This window comes from Sinohyriopsis cumingii, chromosome 2, assembly GCF_028554795.1.
Source record: "Sinohyriopsis cumingii isolate HCF-2022 chromosome 2, ASM2855479v2, whole genome shotgun sequence".
NCBI lineage: Eukaryota > Metazoa > Mollusca > Bivalvia > Unionida > Unionidae > Sinohyriopsis > Sinohyriopsis cumingii.
In genome coordinates, this window is record NC_142962.1 from 776,510 (window position 1) to 803,266 (window position 26,757).

Below are 26,757 nucleotides of genomic sequence, written 5' to 3' on the forward strand. Positions count from 1 at the left end.
CCTTGTGGACAGAGGTGAGATGGTAGTGATCTGTAAAAGCGAGCGCTTTAGACCACTCGACCTCCAGGGGGCCCCTACCTCAGTAGAGCATAGCATTCTTAATACAAGGGTAGCTGGTTCAATACCGACGCAGCCCAAACTATGTCTGCTCTGTCCAATAATGTGTTAAAAGTGCCAATAATACAAACAAAAACAGAATGAAAAATGAGAGATAGAAATACTTTACGGCATTATGTAACATATTAATATTAATATCTTTAAAGAAAGAATAATTTCAAAATTCTGTAAAAAAAATAATTTTATTGGGATATTAGTTTGATTTAATGGTTGCTGAACACCATGAATATAAGGACACAACTATTAATGATCCGTCTAAAGAACGAACAATCAATAGGTTCCGAAACAAATGTTAGTTTTTGCAACACCACGAAGATTGATACCATCAGCAACACCACAATATCGATACTGTCAACAACACCACAGAATGAAAAGTGAGAGATAGAAATACTTTAAGACATTAATAGTTGTGTCCTTATATTCATGGTGTTCAGCAGCACCAAGAAGATTGAGACCGTCAGCAACATCACGAAGATTAATACCGTCAGCAGCATCACAAAGACTGATACTGTTAGCAACACCACGGACCTTCAGCAGCATCATGAAGATTAATCCCATCAGCAACATCACAAATATTGATTTCGTCAGCAACATCACGAAACTGATACCGTCAGCAACACCAAGAAGATTGATACCGTCAGCAACACCACGAAGCTGATACCGTCAGCAACACCACGAAACTGATATTGTTAGCAACATCGCGAAGATTGATACCGTCAGCAACACCGCGAAGATTGATACCGTCAGCAACGGCAACACCACAAAGATTGACATAGTCAGTAGAAACTTAATACACAGTAGTATTGGAGATATTAATAACAACCCCTTTATATATATATTTGTATGAATGAGGTTAGTTTTTTAGTAAGGAAGTTAGTCTGTATGAATGAGGTTAGTCTGTATGAATTACATGTATACATCTATGTTTCTACGCCTCTTAAAATATAAAACCCATGGAGGGAGTTAATTGTACTCTCTTTTGACTTTCATCTTACTGTTAAGTAGTATTCCACACAGGGCCGTAAAGAGTGATCATAGGCCCTGGGGTAAGAAACACCCGGGTCTCTCCTAGTTCTTGTTCAAACAAAATATTTCTTTCATAAAATTAAAAGGTGTTGTTCAACCCGGGCCCCCTTACGTGCCCGGGCCCCGGGGATATCCCCGGTTGCTCCCCCTCTTGTTGGCCCTGGTTCCACATACTAAATAATCGATTTTTGATTCACATAAATGTAACACACACATCAACGTGCTCTTGACCCCAACCCCTCCCCCGAAAAAAGGCTTCGAGTGCCGTGTATGTATTGGAGTAAGTGTGTTCTATGCACATATTATGTTGCCCACCTCCTCTAAAGTATGCCGAGAATTAGAAACGAATATAATATTCGTGCTTATTTTGTACCGCACTGTTTCTGAAAATACATACCACGGCATACCGCAATTATATTAGGGACCAACAATTTAATTTTCTTGTGCAGGCACCTGGCCTTTTTTTTCAATTTCCGGCTGTATTATATTTGGAAAAAAATACCTGCGTGCATGTGTTCCTTCGTTTATTCTTACTATATTTTTTGTATTGTATGCTGTTGATGATAATGTCTTGTTGTTTATTGTACTAACCGCTATTCAATGTATCATTACAGTCCGTCTGAATGAAATCTTCTGTAAATAATACTAGAGGTTAATTCCTTATCAGAGAGCACCGCTGTTCTTTCTAATTTATTATTGTAACAGGAATTCTAATTAGCTTTAGTTGTGTTCACGAATTTCAACTCGAAGTAAGAGAATTGTGTACCGTTACACGTTATGCTAAGAAACGTGTACATGGGTGTGATTTGGATTTTAAACATAACTTTAAAAGTTTTTTGGAAGTATCGCTATGACGTATGCAGTGTGGCATTTTATTTTGATGTCTAGCACTGGGGCATCAGACACGTAGCATGATGTCCCATCCAGTCACATTATCCTGACACCAGGCCTACCAGTCCTAAAACTAACCTTTAAATGCTGAGTGCCTAGCGAGGCAGCTGCAAGTAACATTTTTATTAGTCTTTGGTATGACTCGGCCAGGGTTCAAACCCGCGACCTTCCGCATCCGAGGCGGACGCTCTAACCACTTAGGCCACCGGAGCGGTTAAATGTGTACAGACACAAATTTGTGTTATCTGTAGTTGTAGACCTCCACTATTATGTGATCCTGTGATGCAATAAAATAAATTATCTTGGATCGAAAGAAAACCGTAGCCACTCCGCCGAAAATAAATGGTTAGTACCGCTAGTACATGAATGTGCTATGTGTATTATCTGTCATCTAAATAGTGTAAGTGAAGTCGGATGATAAAACTTACACTACACCTGCCACCTGTAAAAGACACGGTGCGGGCATTAGCGAGTTGGTCAAAATATGAAGTGCAGGCACTGAAGCCTTTCTTCATTTTTTTTAATCCGAAATTTCTCCAATAGTTTGATTTGGACAGAATATATTTTACAACATCCCAGTATGAAGTCATGTTGGCATATTTGACATGTGCCAAATATAATTATATTTATTATAATCGGAAATAATTTGTAACAAATGGAATTATGTTTTAAAATAACACAAGTTTTTGAATTATTTTGTCATGAAAAATACAATCATACTTATAATATAATTAAATGCGTCACAATATTACTCGGAAATTTCCATACATTTCTTACGGACGTACACTCCCGAAGAAGATACAGTGAAAAAGTACAAGGATACGTGCCACCGAATAAACATATATCGTGTAAACCTACAGACCGGTAATACAGCACACACTTACCATCTATACATTTATTTACTAATATGTTTTGTTTTGTTTTGTTGTTGTTGATTATCTTTTCTGAGGATGATCTCACAGACTCTCAACTACACGTCCTTAATGTTTAAAAGGGTTTCACCCACCCCTGGAGTCAAGACCTTTCGCCTCGTGCAAACACTAAAGTGTCTGACTTTGCTGTGTAATTTATATTTAAAACACAAGACTTCGGATGGGAAACACCCCCTCCAAACCAATAACTACCCAAAGGGATCTCGTTTAAATATCACTCCGCTATTAATACACCCCCCCCCCTCCAATCATGTGGATAATTTTACATTTTCCTAATGAAATTAATATACTCATCTCTACAAATTTTAAACTTATGACAAACATTCCATCAAGTACAAAAGCTGTTTCTGCAACATTTAACCCTTGGTCATTTCGATAAACAAAACCCAATCTTCACACCTTGTCTATTTTCGGCTGACATAGTTATCATTAACAATTAATGAAGTCTCTGTCGTATATATTCAGGTTCTTATATCCTTAAATATGACACGGATATAACGCGCTGCCAATTCTCATTTATCAGTTTAACATTTTTTTGGTTACAATGACATCTGTAAAATTCACCTTTTTTACATATTCATTTCGTGTCATGGCCCGAAGTACAATAAATTTCAATTTGGGCCTATGGAAATATTATTCTAATTTCATTCTTTGACTATAACCTTAAATATTAGAATACTAACTGTAATAATTTTAAGCAGATATCGTACAGAGGTAGAGTTTGGAGCTTTTAAGGGCCAAACTTCCACTATATCCGTCATTTACAGTTTAGATCGAACCCTTTCTGTGCTTCGTTTTAGTGTATCTTATGCAGTAATTTCTTTGCCTTAACTAGCAGAACATATCAGGCTTGTTTTCTAATAATCGCTTGTACGAAAGAATGAGACAATACGAAGTGTTTCTTGTTTTCTGTAAATATTTATTACAGATGCAGTTTAATCGTTGATATGCCATTTACAAATGTTTTCTGAAATAAATTCGTAAGTTGTGCGTTTATGCATGTGCTTTAATGTCCACATTGAAATAAGAAACATTTATCATTGTCTGTGTTTGGTCGTGCCATCATTAGAATATTATACCCATATATTGTCTATGTCTTTCATGAAAATAATAAACGAGTACGCGGCCCTGCTAAACGAATCTTGTATAACCAGTCTATTTTCATCTAGAGCTGACAAAGCGGTACTCTAGTAAATTAAGGAAGTAGTTTTTACATGTCTGGACTGCATTTTCTTGTTGGCTTCGATGTAGAAGAATTTATACTTATTCACCCATTTATCTATAGATTAAACACAACGCAAAAACAAGGTGTTCCGAATGTGATAAAGCAAATGGCACTTTCCTCCATCTCTCGTAATACTCTTTACCTGTTGTTCAAGATTGCAGTTTAGTAATCAAAGAAGCAAAATACTGAATTGGCACAACTGGATCTGAAACACTTTTAATTCTCTCTCTCTCTCTCTGTCTGAATTATTGGACTAAATTATAGTTACTGCCTAAGCACAGCCGAGATGTTTCTTGTTTTCATAAGTAAATAATTTTAAAGAAAGCATTGATCCTGTAATTGTTACAAACGCCAGTAAATGTCACAAGTTATTTGTAACATCGAATGCAAAGTAGTACTTAAGTGTTACTTTGTGACATTTGTTGTGACATTAATAAGTGCCACAAACTCCGGTAAACATTATACTTAAAATTGTGACATTATCTATCATTAATACGGTTTTGTTTTTCACACAGTGCTTTATAGTGCCCGTGTGTTATAACGCCGGTAAATGTCATATTGTATCCTAACATTTATTAGGCCGATAAATCAACCCCCAAACCTGTACTAATACTGTTTGACAGTTTGGGGGATAATCTCGCCATTTTTAAAAATGTGAAATCACATGCAGACACTCGTGAACACTAAACAACAGTGGAGATATTAGACACCTACCGGTATTTCTCACGGTTCTTGGGCTACGATCAGCTGAGGGATCCTTTCGGCAATATGTACAGAATATTTCCGGATCAAATCCTATATTTGATTCGTTGTAAATGAAGGTGGAATAACACACTAGCAGACGGCAGAATTAAAAAGCAAAGTAACTAAAATTCACACATCTACATTTTGTTTCTAAAATGTGTTCGTAACGGTCTACAACTACAATGTAATAAATTTGTGTATTTTCACTTTTCTCTAACTTTGAGTTTTAATTGGTCAACACAAACCGATTAGCAATTATTTCACAACAATACATGAAAAAGAACAGTAGTGCTCTTTGATAAGGAATTAACCCCTTGAGTTATTTTTAGAAGAAGAAGCGTCATTATTCATTCCAATAGCCCAAACGGAATGTGATGATACTTTGTTTTTTATTTAATGAAACTGAATGGCGGTTAGTACAATAAGCAACATGGTATCGTCATCTTTATTATACAATATACAAATAAAGCTTAGTAAAAAACTGAATTACACATGTATGCAGATAAATGCAAATAACATAAGCAGGTTAACTCACACATGTTTTAGTAGGTGAAAGAGGTATATACATTATACCGGTAATGATCTTCTATTCCCATCGTAAGTATCTTCATGCTAATTCACAGTTTGAAGCATAGGCGAGATTATTCCCCAAACAGTCAGTCAGTATCAGAACTGTTTTGTGGGATGATTTATGGGACTAAACAAGTATAGGTTCATTTCGCGCCGTTAAAAGTAACAACATGACAACTATCGGGGACTCTAGAATAAATGTTGCTAATAAAAATTATGCATTGTGACGTTTGTTGTAGGATTGACATTTTTCTACCTTCCTACATATGCATTCATTCAGCCATCCATCAGTCTATCAACTTATAAATCTTATTTAATCAGTTACTACCCCAAACTTCCTAATTTTTTCCACTATATTGAAAACAAAACATGGAATAATCTGCACATATAAGTAAATAAAGCAATGGAAGGATAACAAAGGTAAGTACATACATTCCTAGCTAGATGTATTGAAAGACAGATGCAGTACCAACGATAAATGTAATAAAAACAGTCACTGTCACAATTTGTGACGTTTACAGTTGCAATGTCAACGGTAAATTAACAAAAACAGTCACTGTCACAGTATATTACGTTTTCAGTTGAAACATCAACGGTAAATTAACCAAAAAAGTCCCTATCACAGCATGTGAAGTTTACAGTTGCAATGCCAAAGGTAGATGTAACAGAAACAGTCCATGTCACAATATGTGACGTTTACAGTGGCAATGTCAACAATAACTGTAACAGAAACAGCAATTGTCACAACTCATTCGTCATACTTGCAACAATACACTTAGGCCTGCCGGTAATATGGCGTGATATTTACAGGCGTCAAAAAAACCAATACATTCTAACATTTACCTCGGTTTGTGATGCTTACGGGTGCTGCAAAGCATTGAGCATGGGACGTAAGAGAAAGCGTGTCTGGTTTTGAGATAAATTCACTCAGTGTTTCTGAAAAAGTGATAAGGTAATCCGAGCAAGAAAACGGATTTATAAAGGTATTAATCTTGAGGACATAACAACAAAACGGATACTTGCTGTTTCATGTTGAATTTTCTCATTAAAAACTGCAATCTATGTAACATTTGGTTAATGTTTTGTTTATGCTAATGTTTTTGTTTGGTATGAAATGTGCGTTTTCAGACGCGTGGTTCCTAATCGGTGAGTTACTGTATTGCAAGCACTTTCAGCGGTTGAGAAAGCATAGCAATTTACCTATTTTAGAATGAAATTGCCAAAAAATAGATCCCGACAAACATTTTTCACCTGATATTTTATTACCTCCATAGATTTGCGATCGCCATTCTTTATCTGCTCGGGAAATGTACGCACGCGCCAATCCACGAGTCTCCTGCTGCCTTGCAGGTCGGCTTTGGCTACCCAAAGGCTATGGGAGTAAACCCTAAAAGAAAATCCGGAGTGGAGACCCTAAGGCAGTTGGACAATGTACTATATCCCCTTCTGGCAACTCCTTGGTCTGGAGAGCGATGGGCTCCGCCAGACGACTTTTGCCCAAGACACACTGATAATGCTGGACAAATCGGATCTTACCATACCGGCTCGGTCGTCGCCCGGGTCAACAAGGACCGCACCTGCCGTTGTCCACCAGGACGGTGGTGACAAGTGTGCTACTGGTACTTTGCATAATATCAGAGCGACAGATAGCATCGCCATCGCCACCTGGAACATTAGAACTCTGGCGCAAATTGGAAGACTCCAAGAGTTGGCACATGAGCTGGAACACTACACATGGCACATTCTGGGACTCTCTGAAGTTAGATGGAAAGCCCTAGGAGAACACCAAACTGAAGATGGGCATATATTCTACTATAGCGGAGAGTTTGACAAGTCCATAAATGGAGTAGGCTTTCTTGTAAACAAAGCCAGCAAGGGATCTGTGCTTGAATGCTGCCCCATATCTAGCAGAATCATTTCCATTCGTCTGAAAGCATCTCCCTTTAACATCACAATTATCCAAGTCTATGCTCCAACTGCCGATCATGATGATGAAGAAAGAGAGGAGATTTACAACAAACTCCAGGGTATTCTAAACATGGTCAGTAAAAACGACTTCCTCGTCATCCAAGGAGACTGGAATGCCAAAGTTGGCAAAGATGCTCTAAAAGACTGGGAAGATCATTGTGGATCTTCTTGCAATGAGGTTACCAATGAAAGAGGGAGGCGGTTGCTCTACTTCGCAAGCTACAACAACTTGGTACTAGCCAACACCCTGGGACAACATAAAGCTTCACGGTGCTGGACATGGCACGCACCAAATGGAACCTATCACATCCAGATCGACTACATACTGGTTCGAAACCTTTACCAATCTGGCATCAATAGAGCAAAAACAAGGACGTTCCCAGGTGCTGATGTTGGAAGTGATCACGACCTCGTGATTATGAACTTCCTAGTGAAGCTGAAGAAAATTAACAAGCCAAAGAACATCAGGCTCAAATTCAACCTTGAACAACTGAAGGACCCTAATATCTGCAAGTCATTCCAAGCCACAATTGGAGGAAAATTTGTTCCACTCCTTGTGATGGATGATAATGTTAAAGTGATGACAGACACTTTCAGCACAGTCATGACAGCAGCTGCCAAGGACATCATTTGCCTCCATCGCCCAAAGAAAAAACCCTGGGTTACAGAAGAGATTCTGAAGTTGTGTGATGTCCGAAGAGACCTCAAAAACACCAGACACACAACAGGGGCAATGGAATACCGAGAAATAAACAAGAATATCAGAACAAAACTTGAAGAAAGCAAAAGAAGATTGGACTGGACAAACGTGCACAGAAATAGAGAGCAGTCTGATAAGGAAAAACATCAAAAAAGGCATTCCCAATTGTGAAAGACTTCACCAGACAGAAACAACCAAGAGTCAGTACCATTCAAGCCAAAATGGAAAATGCATCACAGAAGCGAGTGACACTGCAAATAGATGGACTTAGTATTGCAAAGAACTCTACAACCATCAGTCCACAGGAGACCCAGACGTGCTTGAAGTTCCAAACTCCTCAAGGATGATGTTTTCCCCATTCTCAAAGAAGAGGTGGAGTCAGCAATAAGAGCACTGAAGAATGGGAAGGCAGCTGGAGTAGACAGCATCCCAGCTGAACTTATCAAGAATGGGGTGGGGTGGGGAATCAGTGAAAGAGCTACTAACAAAACTCTGCAACAAGATCTGGCAGACAGGTGAATGGCCAACACAATGGACCCAGTCATTGATTATAACACTCCCCAAAAAAGGGAATCTCCAGCTGTGCCAAAATTACAGAACTGTCAGTTTGATCAGCCATGCTAGTAAGGTAATGCTGAAGATCATCTTGAACAGACTGAAACCACAAGCAGAAAAAATAATCGCTGAAGAACAGGCCGGGTTCCGGAGTGGAAGAAACACAACAGAACAAATATTCAATCTCAGAGTTCTGTGTGAAAAGTACTCGCAACACCTACAAGACATTTATCATGTGTTCATAGATTTCAAAAAGGCCTTTAACAGAGTCTGGCATGAGGCACTGTGGGCCACAATGAAGAAGTACAACATGGGTCAAAAGTTGACCAATACCATCAAGCAGCTGTACGCCAAGGCTACCAGTGCAGTAATTGCCCAAGGTTCTGTGGGGGACTGCTTCCAGACAATAGTCGGAGTGCGTCAAGGCTGTCTCCTGTCACCCACGCTTTTCAACATCTACTTAGAGCGCATCATGAGCGAAGCCCTGGAAAACCACTGTGGGACAGTCAGCATTGGAGGGCGTAACCTACGCTTTGCAGACGACATTGATGGGCTGGCAGGCAGTGAAGATGAGCTTGCCACCTTAGTGAAGAACCTGGATGAAACATCTTCCAGATTTGACATGGCGATAAGCGCTGAGAAGACAAAGCTGATGACAAATAGTGGCAAACAAATTTCAGCCAAGATTAAAGTCAGAGACCATGAACTGGAAACAGTGAGCCAGTTCAAATACCTTGGTTTCATAATCACCGAAGAGGGATCAAGAGCAGAAAGTTTGTCAAGAGCAGCACAAACAACGGCAGCTATGTCAAAGCAAGACCCATCTGGAGAGACAAAAAGATCTGTCTGAAAACTAAAATCAGACTATTGCGAGCACTAGTCATCTCAATCTTTTTGTACTTATGTGAGGCCTGGACCTTGACAGCAGAATTACAACGAAGAATCCAGGCACTTGAAATGAGATGCTACAGAACCATCTTTGACATCTCTTACATGGACCACATCATAAATGAAGAAGTGCATAACACCATCAGGCGCAAAGTAGGCCAATATGAGGACCTCCTCACCATCGTCAAAAAGAGAAAGCTGAAATGGTGTGGCTATGTCACAAGAGCCAACAGTCTATCCACAACAGTCCTGCAGGGCAGCGTCCAGGCTGGCAGAAGGAGAGGTAGACAGAGAAAAAAGTGGACTGAAAACATCACAGAATGGACCAGGAAAAGTTTTGCGGAGACACAGCATTGGCACATGATCGAGACAAGTGGAGGGAACTGGTCAGATGTTCAGCAGCACAGCGCCTCGACGACCACACTAGGTCAAGAGACTGATGATAATGATGATGATAACTCACCAAAGTTTGGAAACGTCTTTCTGGATGAAAATCGCTACATTGTCCTGAAGTTTAAACGCTAAGATCTGCAGTTTTATAGATTACATGTAATTACTTAAACGGCCTTTTTAATTCTTATTCTATGTACACAGTAGGCTAAACCTTTTTTCAGTTCTTATCTAATGGTGGATATAAATTTCATCAATAAATATATATATATATATATATATATATATATATATATATATATATATATATATATATATATATATATATATATAATAAACTAGAGACAAACAGTCATACATATAATTATATTGTTATAAAGGATATGCAATATATCAGTGTAAATTATACAATTTTATATAGTGCATTAGCATTAAGTCCATTAGGATACAGAATATCTAACTTATGAATCCAACAAGTTTCTTTTATGAGTCTATTCATGTCACCATGCACAATATCTATTGGCATGAAAGAAAAATCAAGTAGAGAGTGATTATTGGTGTTAAAGTGTGTTGAAACATTAGAGGAGAACTGAGGATCTCTATAATTTTTTATATGAAAGCGATGATTATTCATTCTCTTAGAAACTTGTTGTAGTGTTTGTCCAACATATTGCATGCTACATTTTTTACAGGTTATTAAATAAATCACATCAGTTGATATGCAGTTAGTGTTATCGCGTAGAGAAAATACCTCTTTTGTATTAGCACTACTGAAAGAAGTACTTTCTCTTATGTTTGCACATTGAGAACACCGGTGTCTGTTACATTTAGATGACGAAAAGTGTTTTTTTTTTTTTTATTTTCTGTCTGTTTAGTTCTGATTAAAAAATCTTGCAAATTCTTGGGTCTTCTATAAGCGAGAACTGGTTTAATTTTGAAAAGTGATTTGACGCTAGTTTTATTGGATAAATTTAGGAGACTATAATATTTATTAATTATACGACCTATATTAGGTAATGAAGGATTATATTGTATTGTGAAAGGAATTACATCTCTCTCTATTTTACATTCTGCTGGGTTTAAAGCTTCATGTTGAGTAAGATTAAAGGCTTTGTTAAGTGCAGAATCAATTATGTATGTAGGATAATTTCTATTTTGGAAATAAGTTCGTAATTTATTCAAAGAATTTTGTAATTGACAATCATCTAAAATAATGCGTCGGTATCTTTTGGCCTGGCTATATGGTATACCGTTTTTGCATGACATGGGATGACATGAAGAATATTCTACATATTGGTGGATATTAGTTTCTTTGATATGAATATTTGCAGAGATAGTGTTATCAATATTTTGTATTACATTTACATCTAAAAATGAAACATGCGTACTTGATGCAGTATAAGTAAATTTAATTGTCGGATGAAAATGATTCAGGCGATCAATAATTTTTTTCAGTTCTTCATTTGAATGGTTCCAGATCATAAATATGTCTAAAAATCTGAACCAAACAGATGGATTAAACTTTTCGTTTTGAAGAAAACATTTTTCTAATTTACCCATGAAAAGGGAAGCGTATGAAGGAGCCATGGGACTACCCATTGCTGTACCCATTATTTGTATGTAATTCATATTATTGAATTGAAAATAATTGTTTTCCAAGATAAGTTTTAATATTTTACATATATCTTCACTAGATAGTGTGCTATTATTAAAATTGTTATCAATAAAATATTTACATGCTTCAACACCATCTGCATACGGAATGTTGGTATATAGTGATGTTACATCTAATGATACAAGGATTGAGTTATCAGATAGCTGTGGAATAGACTTCAACTTTTTAATGGAATCAGTGGTATCTTTAATGTATGAAGGAAGTGATTTCATTAAAGGTTGTAAAACACTATCAATAAATTTGGATAGGTTTTCAGTATATGAATTATAACCTGATATAATTGGTCGTGAAGTGGTTCCAGAAAAGGTTCTCAATGTGCAAACATAAGAGAAAGTACTTCTTTCAGTAGTGATAATACAAAAGAGGTATTTTCTCTACGTGATAACACTAACTACGTATCAACTGATATGATTTATTTAATAACCTGTAAAAAATGTAGCATGCAATATGTTGGACAAACACTACAACAAGTTTCTAAGAGAATGAATAATCATCGCTTTCATATAAAAAATTATAGAGATCCTCAGTTCTCCTCTAATGTTTCAACACACTTTAACACCAGTAATCACTCTCTACTTGATTTTTCTTTCATGCCAATAGATATTGTGTATGGTGACATGAATAGACTCATAAAAGAAACTTATTGGATTCATAAGTTAGATACTCTGTATCCTAATGGACTTAATGCTAATGCACTATATAAAATTGTATAATTTAAATTGATATATTGTATATCCTTTATAACAATATAATTATATGTATGACTGTTTGTCTCTAGTTTATTTTATTATTTTGTCAGAATATGACATTTACGATGATTCACTGTAGGTAAAACACTTCTTACTATTCTTTCCTACCGTATGTTTATTGGATTGTAGATGTGTTCCTTTTTTAAAAAAAATACCAATTGCATGATTTGAACAAATTTACTTTTTTTTATTTTCTCTTTTACTTTATGTTTGATATTTATTTGGTAGGGTTTGTCTTCCTAAAGTTGTGGGAAAACCATTTTTACATTTGTCGAACTTTAGCTAGTTTCATACATATTGTGTGATGTGGTTCCATAAAAGGCTGTATGCAAACATATTATGTGAAGTGGTTCCATAGAATTCTGTATGCATACATATTGAAGTGGTTCCATAAAAGACTGTATGCATACATATTGTGTAAAGTGGTTCCATAAAAGGCTGTATGCATACATATTGAAGTGGTTCCATAAAAGGCTGTACGCATACATATTGAAGTGGTTCCAGAGAAGACTGTATTCTTACATATTGTTCTTTCTTAGGATATGTATCCACACACACCGCCCGGCATTCACGTCGGTATGTATTTATGCACATACGTGTAATACGATAAAATGTTTAATATGATGGATTTTTTTCTTCAGTGATTGTATAAACTATTGGATAGATTGATTTTATTGTTTCATTCATATGCAACGTACAGCACATATCAGAAGTAAATAGAACTCAAAATCACATGTTTTTTTTAGTTCCTTTTGTTATCGTAAAGTCCATCTGCATTCCTACATCTGCTACAGCAATCATCAACATATTTTGTTCTCAAGATTGTCTTGTTGCTTCTTCAAAAGAATGTATATCTCCATTTAAAAATCAAGCGCAAGCAGGTAGAGATGGTTAATTAACGTTGTCGACGCTTTACTAGAGAAAGAAGTTCTGTATGCAAGTGTGCAAGACAACTAAAGCATCGACACCCACAATTTAAGTCGAACATAAAAGTTCGTCACTGATTCTATGTCAAGCAATTAACAGACTTACACGTGAAGCAAAAATGTTTGATTGCTTATAAGAAGCTAATCATGTAATAATACGATATCACATGTGAAGGCAAAGTTAATGTGCGTACTAGGATTTACGTCACATACGTACAAATGTGTTATGTAGTGTCCGCAAATGTTCAGAAAATGCCTAAATGAATTGCACAATTTAGTAGGAAGATAAACCATTCAAAACCACCTAAAATCAAGCACATGAACATAAAATTTCAATCGTAGACACATTAAAATTCAGTAAATATATATAAGAAACGGATAAAAAATAACATATTGTAAAGTATTTAAAACATATATATATGTGTGTGTGTGTGTGTGTGTGTGTGTGTGTCCCATCAATCAAGGATAGGAAAAATATCATAAAGTAAAACCGATTAAAGCTAAAACAAGATTAAACGATCATACTGCACTTAGATATAAATTTGACCATTTCAGTTTTAATTAGAGAACATAAACCGAAATTTGGGGAAAAAAGAACTGAAACAGAATCAAGCGTTGTACTTTCTCCGAAAACATACCTTGGACAATTAAAGAAACAGATGTTAGGCTCTAAAACTATAGACAGAATGTTTTAAGGTTTCGGGGAATGGCCATTATTGATAGACTGAACGTAAGGTTTTATTAACAATTATTGTATAAGTGTTCAAACATTATAAATTAGTTCTTCTCATACTTTACATTATAAGTACTGATACTTCATAAATGCTGGGTTTTTTCTCTCTCTCTATCTTACTTCATAGCAGTTTTTTATGAATGTTTCCAAGAATATAAATGCTGACACTGGCGTCTGCACAAATGTGTGTATGGGAGAGGGGAGCACTTGCTTCCCCTCCCCATTTTCACCTCTAACAACCGTAAAACTTAATAGCTGACCACGCAACATGTTTGCCCACCCCATGAAAATAATTTTGCGGGCGCCCCTGCATGCTTTGATCTCTGAAGGCAGCAGCGTCCGCAGCAAATGTCGGGCTTGATCTGGATCATTTTGGAAGGAACCCCTGGATTTACACACAGGGCTCCCTGTGAGCGCGACATTTGGAAAAAAAACTCTTAAACAAGTTGTTTATGATATTGAACATAAAATTATCTTCCATTACTTTAAAATAAGTTCCTCTCTTTAGATATATTTAAAAAAAATTTTAACGCGTGCGGCCCAGTCATCGTTGGACCCAGTTGGGCCAAATTGGTCCAATCGTCCTAAGGCCGGTCCTGTTATAATGAAGGTATATAGTATAAGCGGGTAACCAATAATACACTTTAAATCATTGTTCTAGAATTTATCATGTGACATAATTGTTTCCTGGTGATTATGCAGTTTATAGGTGTCATTTGTGATCTCATCCTTTTTAAACATCTGATCGATCGATAGCGAAAAACATAAAAATAACATAGAATGTTCGAACTGACATAATTAAAAACAAAAATAGTATCAGAACTTGTTTACAGTAGCTCTCATTTTACAAACTCGAACATTTTTCTTTGCAGAAATTACTTTGCCCATACTCTCTGCAAGGTTAGGTAAATTAACAATATATTCCTCTTGAGTTTCGGGCTAAAACAGTGAAAACAGCATACGTAGGAAATGATGCAATATACCCTTGACATCCTTACATAATGGCTGTCTTGGTGTTAATCATGCCTGACAAAAACAACTGCATATAATGACAAGATAATATTTGGGAATTATTTAAAATGCATTGGCATGTTTCTGTTTGTGTGTTACAGATAGTGCTCCCATTTCGTACAAAGAGGATTTGCTGGCGGAAATAAACCTAATGAAGAGACTGGGCTCCCATCCTAACATAGTGGGTATGATAGGAGCGTGTACGCACATGGAACCAATTGCATTGGTCATGGAATATGTGCCTTACGGAAACCTACAGAATTTCCTCAAGTACGTTTCATCATTCGATGAAATTTTGATTCCTTATTTGTTTTAAATTCAAGTTAACATTTGTGTCCACTGTTAAATGTGAAATTTGATATATGTCCTTTGGTTTTATTGAATAGAAGGTCCGATAATGGATTGCAAATACTCTCTAAAATCAAACTCCTCTGGTAACTTAAACATTTACAATTTTTTTACCGACTCGTATCCAGTGTAGGTATTAATTAAGGCAACGACGATTCATTAATCCGGATTGTGTCTCTAACATTAAATTGTGGTGGTGCTTTAAAACCTTATTTAATGTTTTGGACTTTTTAACTTCCTTTCTTCCGGACGGTCCAGAGTATGTATGTATGTATGTATGTATGTATGTATGTATGTATGTATGTATGTATCTATGTATGTATGTATGTACGTATGTAGGTATGTATATATGTATGTGTGTGTGTGTGTGTGTGTGTGTGTGTGTGCGTGCGTGCGTGCGTGCGTGCGTGCATGTATGTATGTATGTATTTATGTATGTATGTATGTATGTGTGTGTATGTATGTGTGTGTGCGTGCGTGCGTGCGTGCGTGTATGTATGTATGTATTTATGTATGTATGTATGTATGTATTTATGTATGTATGTATGTATTTATGTATGTATGTATGTATGTATTTATGTATGTATGTATGTATGTATGTATTTATGTATGTATGTATGTATGTATGTATGTATGTATGTAATGTATATATGTATGTATGAATGTATGTATGTATGTATGTATGTATTTATGTATGTATGAATGTATGTATGTATGTATGACTGACTGACTGACTGACTGACTGACTTTATTTCCTCTTTAAAAAGAGATTACATCAGAATAAACAAATTCATGATAATACAAGATCATAAAATAAAACAGAAAATTGACAAAAATACAATAGTAATACTGTGTCAGCTACCGTATTGACAAAACGAAATATCTCAATGCCTGCAATTATGCAAATCTGCAGTCATTTGGCGGAGCAAGGCACTAATCTTTTAACAGTTGCTTGATGATGATAATATTTCGAAAAGTTAATACGTCTGTAGTGTTATGTGCTTAACATTAAGTTCGAGATAGTAACGAAAATGAAATGGAAAACTTATAACAGTGTAATTCTATATGTAGTTTTTTTTTTTCTTCATATGACGCATGTATTTATGCATATATATACTTGTTTGCGCGTATGCGTGCGTGCATGCATTTATCTATGACTGACTGTCTAAATGACTTAGTTACCTCTTCAACAAAGAGTATATCAGGTTGCTAAGATACATATTATACATATCATAGGATTATGAGACACATCAGAGACGAGAACGCAAGCATGATATATATATACATCGTCAACTAATGCATTTACAAAATGAGATATATAAATACAGAAAACCGTATAGAAATCTCATGGAAATAAACATAAACAAATACATAAACAAATACATAAACACACACAAACAGCTGTCATACAACAAAATTTGCGGATTTGACAAGAAGACTTTGGCCTTTAATTGTTTATATTTAATGTTAATTTACTACTTACTTTTAATATCATGTTAGGGCATGTTAGTTGATAGTAGGGCACACATTTTATTGTAGAATGAAGCTATGCTGTTTGCGGTCACCAACATGATATGATATGTATGTATGACTGACTGACTGACTGACTTTATTTCCTCTTTAAAAAGAGATTACATCAGATTAAACAAATTCAGAATAATACAAGATCATAAAATAGAACAGAAAAGTGACAAAGATACAGTAGTAATACAATTGTAATACTGTGTAAGCTACCGTATTGACAAAACGAAATATCTCAATACCTGCAATTATGCAGATCTGCAATCATTTGGCGGAGCATGGCACTGATCTTTTAACAGTTGCTTGATGATGATAATATTTCGAAAAGTTAATACGTCTATAGTGTTATGTGCTTAACATTAAGTCCGAGATAGCAACGAAAATGAAATGTAAAACTTATAACAGTGTAATTCTATATGTAGTTTCTTTTCTTCATATGACGCATGTATTTATGCATATATATACTTGTTTGCGCGTATGCGTGCGTGCATGCATTTATCTATGACTGACTGTCTAAATGACTTAGTAACCTCTACAACAAAGAGTATATCAGGTTGCTAAGATACATATTATACATATCATAGAATTATGAGACACATCATAGACGAGAACGCAAGCATGATATATACATCGTCAACTAATGCGTTTACAAAATGAGATATATAAATACAGAAAACCATATAGAAATCTCTTGGAAATAAACATAAACAACTACTGTATGTATGTATGTATGTATGTATGTATGTATGTATGTATGTATTTATGTATGTATGTATGTATGTATGTATTTATGTATGTATGTATGTATGTATGTATGTATGTATTTATGTATGTATGTATGTATTTATGTATGTATGTATGTATGTAATGTATATATGTATGTATGTATGTATGTATGTATGTATGTATGTATGTATGCATGCATGCATGCATGCATGCATGCATGCATGTATGTATGGATGGATGGATGTATGTATGCATGCATGCATGTATGTATGCATGTATGTATGTATGTATGTATGTATGTATGTATGTATGTATGTATGTAATGTATATACGTACGTATGTATGTATGGATGGATGGATGTATGGATGGGTTGATGGATATATTTATGCACGCAAATAGGCTGGTAGATTCACAGATAGTTGTATGGAAAATAGAGTAATATATATTGTAGCAACATAGCTAATCACTTTCGAGGGAAGTGACGAGTAGAATTGACTCGTGCATTTGTTTTCATTTGTAGCTAATATATTTCAACACTTCCTGACACACAACTGCCACTCCAACGGCTTCCTTTGAATAAAAAGAAACCGGATGCAAACCCATTTTTAACTCAAGTTGAAGTAGGTGTATCCTAGAGAACAAAATAGGATCTTGAATTATATAATTGGAGAGGCAGGTGCTTTGTATTAAAGAAGGATAAGAATAAAACTAGGTTGTGAAGTAAACTTTGGAAGTGATGTCTGTGGTATTTAAAAGGATGAGCAAATATAAATCAGATATATTAGATACATTAAATTTACCTACCTGCGATTCCACCATCAATATACCAGAAGTGTTTAAAAGAGAGATAAGGACAATGAAGGTCACTTTCCGTTGCGATGATTCATCCCCCTATTTGCCAAAACGATATCAGAAGTTAACTTGGGCCAAAATGAGGTATGACATTTCAGGTCTATTAAGCATCGGGGCTCATGCGTTTAATCTTCTAAAATATAGAGATGACACGATGTTGGTATTTACGTTTATAAACAATCACGATAGAAGACGTTGTATCGTTTCACCTTCATTAGATCTGTATCTCATATCGATCGCTGTATGAGTTATATTGAAAATTACTTTACTATTTTATGCATGTTCCTGAAATTATTTAGTCGTTGGATTATAGTGTGAGGTTTTAGATTAAAAGTTCTTGCCTTCGGGCTTTTTTTCCTCCAGGTTAGCCAAAAGCTGCAATATCTGTATTGATCAAATATTGATGCTAAATTAACAAACTTGATTAGCGTAAAAGCATTTTTTCAAAGATGGTCCAATATTTTCATAATAAATAGATTTCCAATATTTTCATAATAAATATACCTTTGCTTAGTCGACGAAAGCTTTAACACTTAGTTAGTGATCAAACAGGCTGTAATGTATGCAGTAATGTCCTCGTTGTATGCAGTAATGTCGTATGCAGTAATGTCCTCGTTGTATTCAGTAATGTCCTCGTTGTATGCAGTAATGTCTTCATTGTATGCTGTAATGTCCTCGTTGTATGCAGTAATGTCCTCGTTGTATGCAGTAATGTCCTCGTTGTATGCAGTAATGTCTTCATTGTATGCAGTAATGTCTTCATTGTATGCTGTAATGTCCTCGTTGTATGCAGTAATGTCCTCGTTGTATGCTGTAATGTCCTCGTTGTATGCAGCATGACTCGGCTAATGATGTGATAACCTGAAGTTGGTTGTTACGGTAAATAATCCCTTTCTCTTACTCTCACGTCCCTTGTGAGAGCAAATGCTTTAAACATTTCATAGAGCTGCAATTATTAAAATTTTCTGGTAATGTTTGAAGTTCAATCTGTGCCTGGATAACTTCTCAATCTTACATGTATCGTGCAGTTGTATTGTTTTCATTACTCTTGGTGTTTAATTAACTGCTTTCCCACACTTAAAAGAAAACTTCGTAATATCCCATCATTCCAGAGTTGTAGATCGAAGTTATTTTGGGACAAATATTAAATTATGAGTCAAATATGCATTTTGCTGTTTTACGTCATCGTCGATGTTGTGTAATTGATATTTTGGGTCAAGATGTAACCTTTTGCTATATCCCGTAGGGGTTTTATCATTGGCAAATGGACTGACTTTGTTGGCCAATATTCAGTGCATTGTTTATCTCTTAACAACTCAGCATTTTCTCTCTGGAAGTAAAAATAATTTACATCTCAACACTCTGATACCAATGGCGTAGAGATATTGGCGGAAGTGTAAAGAAGTTCCATAAATCTTAAGGTAGTTTGGCCACGTGCCAAAGTGTCTAGAGTAAACCAAAATTCATTTGAAATTGACTTGATAACATAAGTAAATGAAACATCCAGGTTCGGAAAAGCAATATTTTCAATATAACGCGTAGCACAAAAAAAATTTGAAATTACACTGCGTAAGTCACCAGCTAAAAATAAAACCGTAACAAGAATTCCAACGTCGCGTCTTGGTTCGTTTATCAATTACTTAGTGTAATATAGTTCAGTTTATGTTTCCTTTGAAATTAACATTGTCTGTTATAACCTTTCCTTTTAAAACTATCAGCGGTAATGGGAAAATTCAGTGCACCGAATAATTTATGCGGCGTATTATCTATCTCAAGAAAAGTCATACTAGTATAGATTACTTAATTGTCAATTTACCTTTCACAAAGATAATGAAAACGGTCCACTGCTTTAAAGATTGCAACTTCATAGATAACCAATTTCATATGATAACTATGGTACTGCGATTCGTCGAAACTACCAAATCTGTATGTACTCTGCCGGCAGTTACTACCGATTTTTATTGCTGTTTACAGAACAAGTGACATCGCCAAATCTATTGACTACTTAACTACAATTCATAGTAGAAAAAGACATGAAAAGTAAAGGAATGGAGAAACTGTATAATGCTATAAAATAAGGTCTTCTGAAAACTGCATCCAAGCCAAAGTAACTTTGGAATTTACAGTAGCGCATAGTCGAATAATTATATCATTCAAAATTGATATTAAGGAACTGAAATCGTTCAGGTTTGACAAAGATTTGGATTAGTGGCAATGTATTTATAAATATGTTTTATATCTTTATCTTTAGAAATACATATTGGCATCTTCGCTCATATTTGGGATTGGAGAGCATGCAAACTGCTAGGTAAAAAATAAAATTTTTAAGACAAAATAGTCTTTTCGGAAAATGGAACGCGCATGTCTAATTGTTAAATGTTATATTCTTCCTTTTTCCAGGAAATGTCGTTTAGAAGGAGAGTTGACTAAAAGTGGATCCCAAACGGAGTTAATATATTCGCTCATGGACGACGATGGAGGGATTGATAACGGCGTCATTCGACCGACAGATATGCTGTCTTTCGCCAGACAAGTAGCAATGGCCATGGTGAGTACAATGTTTGACTCAATTCGAGTCCAACATAGTCTACATGACTACATCGAACAGGGGTTATTACGTTACCCGTACCAAACGTATCTCTTGTGAACAAGAAATTATCAATTAACAAAATCGTATTTTTCGTACACAAAAACTGTCCGCCATCTTGCTTCAGTTTATATATGCTATAACTCAATACTCCATCCCGCTTCAGTCGAAATGAGAATAACCCCTGCTTAAACTTTGATTAAAGCAATGACGTCAAAAGACCACAACTAATATCACTAAAACGGCCAAGCAATTTGAACGTGTTCCTGGTCTGAACACAGCCTAAACTGAACCTGACTTGGACTTTTAAGCGGAATGTTCATTACAGATTTGTGACTAAACAAAGAGACAGACTTGTGTTTAAGAACAGGACATGCTTTTTATTATATATTTCATAATGAGCTATTGAACTATATCAGTGGCAGAAACTGATATAGCCAAAATGGCGATGTCACATTTGGAACTACTTTCTTTTCCCATTTAAGAAATATATCTGCCCTTACGTATGCTATTCAAGTATGTATTTCCATATTTATGCCTTCTGTTCTTCTCTCTTTCTCTCATCTATCCATCCAGATGAACAGATCATAAAATACACAACCATTGTAGAACCCTAGTACACATTTATATAATCAGTAAGGAGGCACCATAAAAAATGCCTAAAATGAATTCCAAAGAACAAATAGTAGGTTTCAGATTATTAATTTTAAAAATGTCTTTTCCACATGAATCCTGCAAATGATTAGTGACTGAACTTACAGGAACTATTGCTATTGCTGTTAGATATTCTGTCACCCACACATGAACACATTTATAGGGAAAAACTTGCGGTTAAATAGAGCAAACAATTGTTAAAGTAGAAATTATATCGGTTCCTTATACTGTTCATTTCTCCATTCAGAAATGAATTTTGTTGTCTTTGCAACTTTGCAGTTATGCTCTGAAATCTGTCCGATGTGACCGCTTCGTGATATTTGCACAAAATCCCTATTCCAAGAACGGTTACTGTATTAATCCGCGCCGCACAAGGAATGTGTTCACATAAATCAATATATGTTAATTTTTGTTTGAAAACAGACGATAATTTGACAAAATACACAATTTCAAGCATTACATGTACAAGATAAATTTGAAGAAAAAAGTCATTGACCTAAAGTATTGTAAATTTCAGGAGCTTCTTTTTATCGATGTAGTAGTGATGCAGCCGTTATTCACATTGGCATGGAATCGAGCCAGAAATCGATGCAAATTGTATATTTTTGAGTAAATACAATTAAATATTTCATTCGTGAAGTGGAAACACGTATTGTCACTCACAGTTTTTCTCACTTTACTCGTGAAATATTACTTATATGTATGCAAGAAGCGAATATATCCTCTACATATCCATCAATTATATTCAGTGCAAGTCATGAGCAGTACGAATACTTGATTGATCCTGCCTATTTGCTGTGCTTACTAAAACGTCTCAAAGTATTCTATCGATAGGTCCAGTTGGCAATGCTTTGGGGTTGATCTTTATGTTTATTGATATGTTCAATTGGCAATGCATTGGGGTCGATCTTTATGTATATTGATAGGTCTAGCTGGCAATGCATTGGGGTCGATCTTTATGTTTATTGATATGTCCTGTTGGCAATGCATAGGGGTCGATCTTTGTGTCTATTGAGAGGTCTAGTTGATAATGTATTGGGGTCGATCTTTATGTTTATTGATATGTCCAATTAGTAATGCATTGGGGTCAATCTTTATGTCTACTGAAAGGTCTAGTTGGCAATGCATTGGGGTCGATCTTTATGTCTATTGATAGGTCATGTTGGCAATGCATTGGGGTCAATCTTTATGTATATTGATAGGTCCTGTTGGCAATGCATTGGGGTCGATCTTTATGTCTATTGATAGGTGCAGTTGGCAATGCATTGGGGTCGATCTTTATGTATAATGATAAGTCCAGTTGTCATTGCATTGCGGTCGAACTTTATGTATAATGATAAGCCCAGTTGGCAATGCATTCCGGTCGATCGTTATGTATAATGATAAGTCCAGTTGTCAATGCATTCCGGTCGATCTTTATGTATAATGATAAGTCCAGTTATCAATAAACTGGGGTCGATCTTTATGTCTATTGATTGGCCCAGTTGGCAATGCGTTGGGGTCGATCTTTGTGTCTTTTGATAGGTCCAGTTGGCATTGCACTGGGGTCGATCTTTATGTATAATGATAATTCCAGTTGTCAATGCATTGCGGTCGATCTTCATGTCTATATATAGGTCCAATTGGCAATGCATTGGGGTCGATCTTTATACAAAGATTGTTTGTAAAAGGCGAAGAAGAAGATGATAAGATATTTCAGTATTTTTAGTAAGGATGAAAAGCAAATTTTGAAGAAAAGATTGTCACATGCTTAATTCTTGATAACCAGGATCTTCCCATATTATTTTCAGTTCATGCACTTGTCGAACACCTGATGTAATTTTATTTTCCTGTGTGCATTTTTTCTCCGAATAGATTTAAAAATGAATCTTAATTTCAATTTTACGCAGACCGAAACGCTATTATCTTTCGAAAGTTATGTCTAGCGCGCGACTAAGTTCAGATTTATCTGGGCGGAGTTATGTGCGAATTAATAACTTTTTTGTTGTGTAATGATGAAACTGCGCTTGTGTATTTAGTTTGGAATACGCATAAATTCACTTACTTTGTTTCTTTTAGTGTATTTTTGTTTATATCATTAAGCCTTAGGTAGAATAAGAAAATGAGCATATAATAAAAAGGTTACTGCATTTGTATTGGAAAATATGAACTCGTTTTGTCGAATGGATATTCTACACTTTCAAGGTCGTGCAGTATTTCCATGCTACAAACTCGTTCATATTTTCCCATACAAATGCGGTAACCTATAAAAGTGATATGTTCACGCGTATAATATAAAAAATATGAAACTGAACACACTATAGGCAAAGTGTACGGAGTATGTGATAATTAACTTTATTATATTCACTGTGTATCATTACGTTAGTACCTTCATGATATTCTGTGTGCTTTATTACGTTATTACCCATATACGGATCGCCGGTCTATTAAGACATATTTCCATAAGTCTATATCAGTGCAGCTTTACCAGTATGTAAGGACAACCTGTTTATTACAACCACTTTCAGACGGTCTCCCTAATGGCATTTATATTTCAATTCAACTCTGCATTTTCTGCTTGCAAGGAAGCCGAAAATATATCAGGATTATACGCCTCATAATGGCACAGAAGATATGTCCGTTTCACACCAAGGCCAAACATTCCCCCTAAGCAAAAACCTGATAATAAATTAACTGTCTAGTCAATCTCATGCTTTTTGTGATATGATATATACTTTTTTACGTCAATAGTTGGTTAGTTTAGATTGCATTATGATTCTCTGAAAAAAGACATGTCCGTGCAAATTTATATTTGTTATTAGAACGGCGGCATATTTATACGGATGACAAAGATTGTTGCCGCTTCTAAGATTCCTATATTTGCAAATTCAGCTGGAGGCAGACGATGACCTTTTGTGTCAGTTTATGTCATAAACTTATAGTGTACAAAGTTTATATTAAAGGTCATTGGAAAACAAAGCATTCTCTTAGAAGTTAGCAAACGTAAGGCGTAATGTGGACATCCACGTGACAAAAGACGTAAAGTACTTGATGTTGAATAAAATGAATACCATGTACAATATGTTCATTGCGCAAATATCAGTTTCATTCCCAGTCGTATAGTATCAAGAATAAATTTGAGTAATTCTTTTTTAAGTTTGTAAGGTCTTGTGCAACATTTTTAAGTTTATAAGGTGTTGTCCAACATTTTTAAGTTTGTAAGGTCTTGTGCAACATTTTTTTTAAGTTTGTAAGGTCTTGTACAACATTTTTATGTTTGTAAGGTCTTGTACAACATTTTTTTAAGTTTGTAAGGTCTTGTACAACATTTTTTATGTTTGTAAGGTCTTGTACAACATTTTTTATGTTTGTAAGGTCCTGTAAAACATTTTTAAGTTTGTAAGGTCTTGTACAACATTTTTTAAGTTTGTAAGGTCATGTGCAACATTTTTAGGTTTGCAAGGCCTTGTACAAGATTTTGTAAGTTTGTAAGGTCTTGTGCAACATTTGTTAAGTTTGTAAGGTCTTGTGCAACATTTGTTAAGTTTGTAAGGTCTTGTGCAACATTTTTTAAGTTTGTAAGGTCTTGTGCAACATTGTTTAAGTTTGTAAGGTCTTGTGCAACATTTTCTAAGTTTGTAAGGTCTTGTGCAACATTTTTTAAGTTTGTAAGGTCTTGTGCAACATTTTTTAAGTTTGTAAGGTCTTGTGCAACATTTTTTAAGTTTGTAAGGTCTTGTGCAACATTGTTTAAGTTTGTAAGGTCTTGTGCAACATTTTTTAAGTTTGTAAGGTCTTATGCAACATTTTTAAGTTTGTAAGGTCTTGTACAACATTTTTAAGTTTGTAAGGTCTTATGCAACATTTTTAAGTTTGTAAGGTCTTGTGCAGCATTTTTCTCATATAGGCATCACATGATATGATGATACGTTTACAGACAGTTGCATATTCAGTATTTTCTTTCTACCTAGACATCCAATGTCTATCACCAAGATGCTTAATTTGTCGCACAAATTGTACAATATATTGCAGAACTGGAAACTGATAATCTTTTCACCCGCTACATTTAGACGAATAATACTGATGTTGCTTAATTGATTAAAAGGGAAAATCTATAACAATTATAGTCAATAACGAATAGCTTCAAATTTCTCAGGTCCTCACTTCGAGAATATACAGAAACCAGTAGTGTCTGTCCGCCTGTGTATCTGTCAGTCAGTTCTCTTGTACCCTGAACTCCAATTACATAAATTGTGAGAAGGCGATTATGTTTTGTATGATTTATCACTAGAATTAATAGATGACAAGATAAAGGTTTCAGATCCTGACTGCACTCCGAGGGGTCCAAAATAAAAAACTGAAGTGCAGAGATTTTTTTTTATGCCATCATCTTTAGTTTTGTCTGAGCAAATTCCTTGTTGGAGATTCAACAGAATAAATGCAACTGTATCTGATGCTCCTTTCAGCCAAGTTTTCGTCGACAAGTAAGTCCTACATGTACGAACCGTTAACGCTGCCCAATAATATAAGTCGTTACAGTATCTTTTGGTTTTGTACGTTTGATTTAAATAATTATTTTATTGTAAGTTTTATTACTCAAACAATCCATTCACTTCTATTTAATGCAAAATTTGTTTTACATGTAATTTCAAGTTTAGTCTGTGGTTTTATAACAGACTCGTGCTGTGGGGATTCTTTGTTTCATATCAAATAAAAGGTTAGTTAAATGTTTCACAAGAACTTCTTTACTGCAAAGATAAAATATAATTGCGGTATTTAACAACATCGGTCGCGAAAGGTTAACCGATATAACACTTTTGTATAACTTTCCGGTAACTGGAACACCTATGTAGACATTGACGTCTGTTAATTCAATACAGACGATGCCACAAACCGACAAACATATATAGTAACACGTCTGGAACCAAAACAACCATGACACTAGAACCAAATAAACTCGAAAGCCATGTAATGACTTTTCTGTCGCCA

General features: G+C 35.3%; 1 protein-coding gene across 2 annotated transcripts in view; it reads left to right on the forward strand.

Annotated features, from left to right (window-relative positions):
• LOC149804193 (uncharacterized) overlaps positions 1 to 26,757 on the forward strand; it is a 110,100-nt gene that overhangs the window by 57,674 nt on the left and 25,669 nt on the right. For both annotated transcript variants that reach the window (XM_089937730.1, XM_089937736.1), the window contains exons 16-17: positions 15,202 to 15,370; positions 20,949 to 21,096. In XM_089937730.1, the coding sequence (XP_089793856.1) occupies positions 15,202 to 15,370; positions 20,949 to 21,096 (317 nt within the window). The remainder of the gene's footprint in view (positions 1 to 15,201; positions 15,371 to 20,948; positions 21,097 to 26,757) is intronic.